The sequence below is a fragment of the Trifolium pratense genome, linkage group LG7 (genome assembly GCF_020283565.1).
Source record: "Trifolium pratense cultivar HEN17-A07 linkage group LG7, ARS_RC_1.1, whole genome shotgun sequence".
Classification (NCBI taxonomy): domain Eukaryota; kingdom Viridiplantae; phylum Streptophyta; class Magnoliopsida; order Fabales; family Fabaceae; genus Trifolium; species Trifolium pratense.
In genome coordinates this window covers 50,404,812-50,413,985 of record NC_060065.1, presented here as the reverse complement: position 1 = coordinate 50,413,985, position 9,174 = coordinate 50,404,812, and the positions used below count along the sequence as shown (strand labels likewise).

The following is a 9,174-nucleotide window of genomic DNA, read 5'->3' as shown; positions in this document are numbered from 1 at the left end:
GACTGTGATTTATAGGACTGACATTCATTATATTTCTAGTGAGGTAAGATTTCTTACAATAATATGCTTGAAAACTATTTTCGTATCATTTTAAATAATTTGGGTTCTTACTATATCGTGCAAACTTACAATTATTTTAGACATAATTGATAAATATACATCCAGTATTTTTTTTATTGCACATTTTATTTGAATAATAAATATAAATACATATTATAGTTGAAAATTTTGATTAAGAAATATTTTTGTTTATAATTAAAAATTGATATATTATTTATTTAAATTTTTCATCAGCAACAACTTGTTCCCCATGAAGTAGTTAGCAAAAACTTATTCCCCATATTTAGTACTCTCTCCGTAACACTTTGATCAGTGCATTTTAATGCACATTCTTCTACTATTGTACTAGTGTATTCCTATGGTTTAATTTACTATTTTCACTATTTTAAGGTGTTTTTATATTTAAGTTTATTTCTAACTCTATTTTATTTTCGCACTTAATTTATGAATAAATAGCACTTTGACACCCTTCCGGTCCGCAGGTCATAACTGGAGTTACAAATATCGGATTGAGGCGCGGGAAGATGCGTTGGAAAGCTGAGATCAAGAACTACGACTTTCATGTTGAGGCCAAAACCCAGTTCGGAGCGCAAGTGTGTCAAATAATTGCGTTTATGTTCCAGACGAATTTAATTCAGCACAACTTTATATTTTTCGGCCCAATTGTTTTAAGGCCCGTTCCATGTATTATTTAAACCGAAAAAAAGGCAGCTAGGGTTATATTCATTCACTGTTCACGAAATATTCAAACCCTAGAGCAGCCGTCACCTTCCATGGAGAACTAAACTTCTATTGATCCATTGGTGTAAGGAACTTTGTTCTCGAATCTTGAGGTTCGGTTTTAATAGCAAATCGTTATGTTTATGCTTATCATATATCAATTTTCTTGTCTCTCTTTTGTGTATGAGTTGATGCAATTGATGCTTAATTATTTTGTTTCACGTTCATAACATTGAGACTATTCAAATTAATTCACGCTTGTTCAAATTAATCTGAATAGGAAATTGTTATATTATTTTCGCTTGCAAAATAGGGCTGCCGAATTATTGTTATGATTTTTAACTGTGTTATTGGTGACGCTTGATCATCGCCATAGTTAGTCGAACACGCTGGTGCTTAATCAACGAATTCGTTATAAAACTGATTTTCGCTTGTTAAATTAGTTCTATAATCAGCCGAAGCATAAACTGTATGAATATTCATATAAGAACCCATGATAGATGATAAATAAAGTTGCCTAAAACCAATGGATTGATTGCTTTTATATTAATTAAATTCGTAATCTCTGTTATTGCTTCCACAAACAAAAAAACCCCAAATTGCAACCTTTAAATTCATTCTAATATTGTTAAACCGATCGTGAGTCCTTGCGAAACGACCAAGGTCACTACCTTGTACTACTTATTTTAAAATTATTTTGATCACGAAACGACGGTGATCAAATTGGCGCCGTTGCCGGGGACTCTCAATTGATTTTAGCTAATATTAGACTCAGTTTCTGTGTGGTTGTGTTCTAGCCTTTGCTTTCTCGTGTTTTCTGGATTTTACGTGCCCTAATAATCAGTTTTCGTAAAAAACAGTTTTCTGGAAAATCTTTTCTAAATCGAGTTTTTCCTGTACCTGTTCATCAGAAAAAAATCAGAGTTTAAAATCCCCTATTTTGAGACAAAATAGGTGACAGCAACCTAAAAAGTCCAAATTCCGTGTTTTACTATTTTATTTTAATTTATTTCTATTTCTATAGTTTCAGAAAATTCCAAACTAATTTCCAAAATTCTTATTTTACTTAATTAGACTAAATTTCGTGTTTTTATATTTTTTTGAATCTATTTTAACCATATCTCTTCTTTCTATTTGTTTCATTAACGAGTCTGATTCTGATTCTTACATAGTTTCTCTTTGCATACTTTATTTGATTCTAAACTTGCTTTTGATAACATGGATGAACAAAGAACACTAAGGCAGCTTGCTGCTCCTGATGTCAATTACAATGGTCTATGCATTCAATATACTGACGTTGATATTCCTTTTGAATTGAAATCTGGTTTGATACATTTGTTGCCCAAGTTTCATGGTCTTGCAGGTGAGGATCCGCATAAGCATTTGAAGGAATTTCAGGTAGTTTGTTCTACACCATTGAGGCCTGAAGGTATAACAGAGGATCATATCAAGCTTAGAGCCTTTCCATTCTCGCTCCAGGGTGCTGCCAAAGATTGGTTGTACTATCTTGAGCCGAATTCTATCACAACTTGGAATGATTTGAAGAAGGTCTTTCTAGAGAGATACTTTCCCGCTTCTAGAGCTGCGTTAATCAGAAAAGAAATATGCGGCATTAGGCAGGGAAACGAATCATTGGCAGAATACTGGGAAAGATTCAAGCAGCTAGTTCTAGTTGTCCCCAACACCAGATCACCGAGCAATTACTCATCCAATATTTCTATGAAGGGTTGCTACCAATGGATCGAAACATTTTGGATGCTGCAAGTGGTGGAGCACTTGTTGATAAAACTCCAGCTGCTGCAAAGGCCTTGATCGAGAACATGTCACTCAACTCGCAACAGTTTACAACCAGAAATAATTCTGCAAGTGTAAATGAGATTCAGTCTTCCTCTTCCTCCATCAAGGCGCTCGAAACCAAGTTTGATGCTAGAATTGATGAACTTACTTCCTTGGTGAAAAAGTTGGCAGTTAGCAAAGCTCAACCAGCAAAAGTGTGTGGTATTTGTACTTCTTCTGAGCACCCGACTGATACATGCCCCATTCTACAAGATGAAACAATAACTGAGCTTCCTCAAGCATATGCAGTAGCAGCAGCCCTTTACAATCAAAACAGGTACAACAATCCTGACCTCTCCACCAACAAATATCACCCCAGTTGGAGGAATCATCAAAACCTCCAATATGTGAATCAGTCACAAGCTGCAGCCCCTGCTGCCCCACCAGCCACTTCTTCACTGGAAGACCTTGTCAAGCAACTGGCACAACGAACAGATGCTAGCATTCAGAACCTGACAACGCAGATGGGACAAATGGCCAATGCAATAGGCCAACTACAAGCCCAAGGCTCTGGTAACCTTCCTGCACAAACAGTGCCGAATCCGAATGTGAATGTGAGTGCAATTACTTTGAGATCTGGAAGAGTGTCAGAACCAGCTCCAGAGAAAAAGAAGAAGAAAACCGTTGCATCATCATCTGCTCCTGAACCTCCTTCTGTTACAACTGAGACCGAACCCGAAAAAGAAAGAGTATATGTGCCACCAATTCCTTTTCCTCAAAGGGTGCAGAAAAATATCAAGAAGACAGTTGAGGAAGACAAGGAGATTTTAGATGTATTCAGAAAATGTGCGGTTAACATTCCTCTCCTTGATGCAATTAAACAGATTCCTAAATATGCAAAATTCCTGAAAGACTTGTGCACACACAAGAGGAAGTTGAAGGGAAATGAGAGAGTCAGTTTGGGACGAAATGTTTCTGCTTTCATTCAGCCCAAAACTGGTTCCTCAGCTAATGTCTCAGTTCTCAGTCAGACCATGCCAGAAAAGTGTGATGATCCAGGAGTTTTTGGTATTCCCTGTTCCATTGGGGATCACAAGTTTGAAAATTGTATGCTTGATCTAGGAGCAGGTATTAATATTATGCCTACTTCTATTTATAATAACCTTGATCTTGGTCCTTTGCAGCCTACAGGTTTAATCGTGCAATTAGCAAACAGGAGCAATGCCCGCCCTGCTGGGAAGGTAGAAGATGTCCTGGTGCAAGTTAATGACTTGATTCTTCCTGCAGATTTCTACATTCTAGACATGGAGGGAGAAACTAATTCCAGCAGGGCACCCATCATTCTAGGCCGACCATTCATGAGAACGGCAAGAACAAAAGTTGATGTTTATGATGGAACCATGTCCATGGAGTTTGGCGACATTGTCGCTAAGTTTAACATTTTTGATGCCATGAAACATCCCGTGGAAGAACATTCTGTTTTTTATATGGATTTAGTTACTAACACTAACCTTTGCTCTGTTTGTGCTAAGATTGAATCTGATTTGCAGGATAATAACATTCATACAGGTGAAGTTGTTGTCAATGAGGCAGTCTGTACGGTTAAAGTTCTTGACATTCCGGCTACCCCAACCAAACACTCCCATGATAAAGAAAAGACTACGCACTTCCATGATAAGATGATTTCCAAAAAGAAATTTTCTGTTGGCCAAAAAGTCTTGCTGTTTAAGTCTCGCCTGAAAGATATGGTTGGTAAGTTTCGATCCAAGTGGATTGGCCCCTTTGTCGTGACTAATGTTTTTCCTTCTGGTGCTATAGAAATTAAAAGTACAGGTACTGGCAAGGTTTTCAAAGCAAAAGGACAACGGTTGAAGCTGCTCCATAAAAGTGTGGAAGGGCTTCCACCAAAACCACCAGACATAGAAGCACCAGCACCAGCCGCTACACCTTAGCCCCTCGGGTGTGTTCCTTCCTTTACTCTCACTTTATGTTTAGATTACATTGCGGACACTGTCTGGTTTAAGTGTGGGGGAGGGACATTTTACATTTACATTTACATTTTTGTGTTTTTGTTTTAAAAAAAAATAATAATAATAAAATAAATCAGCATGAGTAGTCACATGTTCTAAGGCTAGGGCAGATAGCTGTAGGGTCAGTGAAATTTTTGGAGTTTTTTGTTTTGATACTTGACATGATAGTCTTTGCAACTTAATGCACAACTGCTTGAACACTGTCAAACTTAGTAATGTCTAGATAAATCTCTGAAATATTTATTCTTTAGACTAAGTTCTCTAATTTGAATATAATGGAGGTATGATTAGAACTAAGTGTGGGGGAAAGGCTAGAGTAACAGATAGACAGATCATTGCTATTAATTGAGAAAAAGGGAAACTGTTTAAGAGCTAAAACTAATGAATATAATAAGTTCCTGTGCCCGAAACTGGAGGAACAAGTTCCTGTGCCCGAAACTGGAGGAACAAGTGCTGTGTAGGATGCTCTACTCTGAGTAACAGGTTGGACTTATTACAAGTAAGATCCCGTCAGGTGAAAAGGTGGAGTAGTACCTAAAGCTTAAAAACAATAAATAATAATAAACTATAATAAAGCTTGAAGGTAGTTGCCCCTGAGTTGATGTTGAAAAGCTTTTGATCTCTTGAAAAGAAATAGCCCCCCCTAGTCTGAAATTCTGGTTAAATCCAAAATTATAGGAAAAGAATGACAACTTAGCATCTAGAATGGTAGTTTCAGAGAGGGATCTTGACATTACTTTGGTTGACAGTGGGAGACAGTACACACACGCAAGATTATTATTGAAAGTTGATAGACAAGAATTGTGCCAATCTTTGAATTTTGACCCAAGGTTTGAAGCTTGAAACCTGGAATATGTTGACTGCTTGTGATTTGTTTTTAAATTTTTCATTTGAGTTTTGCTCGGAGTGCAAAAGTTCAAGTGTGGGGGAATTTGATCAGTGCATTTTAATGCACATTCTTCTACTATTGTACTAGTGTATTCCTATGGTTTAATTTACTATTTTCACTATTTTAAGGTGTTTTTATATTTAAGTTTATTTCTAACTCTATTTTATTTTCGCACTTAATTTATGAATAAATAGCACTTTGACACCCTTCCGGTCCGCAGGTCATAACTGGAGTTACAAATATCGGATTGAGGCGCGGGAAGATGCGTTGGAAAGCTGAGATCAAGAACTACGACTTTCATGTTGAGGCCAAAACCCAGTTCGGAGCGCAAGTGTGTCAAATAATTGCGTTTATGTTCCAGACGAATTTAATTCAGCACAACTTTATATTTTTCGGCCCAATTGTTTTAAGGCCCGTTCCATGTATTATTTAAACCGAAAAAAAGGCAGCTAGGGTTATATTCATTCACTGTTCACGAAATATTCAAACCCTAGAGCAGCCGTCACCTTCCATGGAGAACTAAACTTCTATTGATCCATTGGTGTAAGGAACTTTGTTCTCGAATCTTGAGGTTCGGTTTTAATAGCAAATCGTTATGTTTATGCTTATCATATATCAATTTTCTTGTCTCTCTTTTGTGTATGAGTTGATGCAATTGATGCTTAATTATTTTGTTTCACGTTCATAACATTGAGACTATTCAAATTAATTCACGCTTGTTCAAATTAATCTGAATAGGAAATTGTTATATTATTTTCGCTTGCAAAATAGGGCTGCCGAATTATTGTTATGATTTTTAACTGTGTTATTGGTGACGCTTGATCATCGCCATAGTTAGTCGAACACGCTGGTGCTTAATCAACGAATTCGTTATAAAACTGATTTTCGCTTGTTAAATTAGTTCTATAATCAGCCGAAGCATAAACTGTATGAATATTCATATAAGAACCCATGATAGATGATAAATAAAGTTGCCTAAAACCAATGGATTGATTGCTTTTATATTAATTAAATTCGTAATCTCTGTTATTGCTTCCACAAACAAAAAAACCCCAAATTGCAACCTTTAAATTCATTCTAATATTGTTAAACCGATCGTGAGTCCTTGCGAAACGACCAAGGTCACTACCTTGTACTACTTATTTTAAAATTATTTTGATCACGAAACGACGGTGATCACACTTTATAAGCAAAAATGAGTTTTTTAGATTCATTGTATATTTAATTTATCTAGTCTATATTACTAGATAAATTAAATATACAATGAACCTAGAAAATGCATTTTTGCTTATAAAGTGTTACGGAGAAGTAGTTAATAACAGGTTCACGTATATAATAGTTATTTAAAGTTTTCACCGGCAACAACTTGTTCCTCGTTATAGTATTAAATGTATGCTTGAATCACGCCGAAATACATCAATTATCCATACAGTTTTTTACCATTTGAGATGATTTTTTTTTGTTAAATAATCTAGTCATTAGAAATTTCACTCTTAAAATGAATAAATGTGATATTTAAAATGGATAAGTGAGATATCCGAAGTTCGAACATCAACTTATATATATAAAATGTAATATCCCCACAAATCAAACTAAGTTCACCAGAACATTTGAGATGTCCATTTCTATTACTTTTTTATTGAATTAATAATGCTAATATACTAAGAAAGAGCCAAAATATATTCTTTTGGGTTTAATTATCTATATATACAATTAACGACACTCCATCTTTTTTTTTTTTTTTGACTTAACGACACACTCCATCCTTGAATTATAGACATATTTCCGTCTTCATTGAGTCCCATAAAAATACCAATGAACTTTGGTGTCACTCAAAGAGCAAAAAGAAAAACACAAATGCGTGGCGTGGCGGTTTGAATGAGATATTATAATGCTGCTTTATTTTTATTTATTTTTAATTATTGTCAGATAGTCTGATAGCTATAAAATCCATCTTAAAGGTGAACAAGTAGGATTTGGATCCAAATCTGAATAAGTGAAGTGTCCGGAGTTCGAACTCTGGCTGCTGCACATAAAATGTGATGTCTCTACCAACTGAGTTAAACTCACGGAGACATTTATTTTTAATTTTAATCTAAAGTATTCTCAACATATAAAAAAAATTAAGAGTTAAACTAATTTAACCATATAAAAATAAAACCGACTTATACTATGATAATTGTCTCGTGGATGATCCAATAGTAGAAACCACAGCTAGTCCAACGAATCTTTGAGAGATTCTAATAAGAGACTCAAATATAAGAGTTGAATTGAATCCAACCCTACAAAATTTATTTAAGGGATTGATATATTTCAACAAACATTTTCTCATACACACCGATCTATGTTTAAACTTTAGACAATATTATTAAGAGACTCGAATATTTACTACTAATATTGCATATTGTTTTCACTCTACAAATAAAATCGTAAGCACTATATGAAACTTACACCTACAATTACTAAATTTTGAGTAAGAGTCTCTTTGGGAAAGCTAATAAGCTTATTTTTCAAACGCTATTTCAAGTAGCTCATGAGCTTATAACTTAGCTTATTATGTTTTCTTCCAATTTTACCCCTATCATCTTACTTAAAAAAAAATTAAATATTAATTAAATATATTTTTTATGTCATTTCATACTTATAAGTTAGTTCAACCGCTAATTTTATCAAACACTACAAATTAAATTAACTAGCTTATTCACTATAAACGAAAAGCTAGCTTATAGAATACCAAATAAAAAAACTAGCTTATAAACTATCACTATAAGCTCATCCGCTATAAACTAACTTATCAGCTATCCATGATTTTTTACCGATTCAAATCGGATTAAGTTGTCTAGCCTAATAATATCGACTTGGTAGATCTTCCAAACTTGCTTTACTTACTTTATACAAGGGAAAGGAACATTTTACTAAAGATGAATCGTTGATGATGGCGATGCTCTATTCTTTTGTTGCTTTTGTTTTTTTCCTAAAAATGTTACAAAGATGCTGTTGTATCGTGATATACCAAACCTTTTACAGCTCGTCCTTCAACCAAGATGTTTCTCCGTACTATGTTCATTTCTTGTGTCTAGGTTCAATGAATGTCATTACCACACCCCCTTTATTTCTAATTCTATTCATAACTAAAGTTTGGTTAAACAGGGCCATTTATTTAATACATTTTTCTAAAAAATATTGGAAGAAATTGAACTCACTTTTCTTTTCATATTATTAAATAGCACACTCCCTTTAATTTAATAGGTGTTTTTTTAGATTGTTGTGCAGACAGAGTTTATAAAGGAAAATTGCAATTCAAGCATATTCTTTGGGGGTGAGAATAGCATTTTAGAACAATAAAATTTGTGGGAATATTCTGTAAATTTACTAAAAAGATAAAAATTCTAATTTCTTTAGATTCTTAAAAAAAATACATACCTTTATTCACATCTTTTATTTATTCAGAAATTCGCATACACTAAGCCACTAGATTTGATCTAGTGGTGAGAGATTTGAGTAGTATATTATAGGTTCTGTGTTCGATCCCCAGCTCATCGTAAACAAAATTTTTTTGCATAAACTTCCCATGGTTCTCAATAATGACACACCCTTTTCTAGTTTTTTCTTTGTGCTTGTTTTTGTTCTTCATATGTTGCCTTCATCAAAAGTATTTTTTTTTTCAAGTAATCTAGTGGCTAGAAATTTTACCCTTAA

General features: G+C 34.4%; 1 protein-coding gene across 1 annotated transcript; it reads left to right on the top strand.

Annotated features, from left to right (window-relative positions):
- The first annotated feature begins 1,998 nt into the window (after positions 1-1,998).
- LOC123896577 lies at positions 1,999-4,428 on the top strand. The gene is made up of 3 exons (XM_045946949.1): positions 1,999-2,328; positions 2,397-4,304; positions 4,375-4,428. The coding sequence occupies exons 1-3, from the start codon at positions 1,999-2,001 to the stop codon at positions 4,426-4,428; spliced, it is 2,292 nt and encodes a 763-aa protein (XP_045802905.1).
- Positions 4,429-9,174: the final 4,746 nt, after the last annotated feature.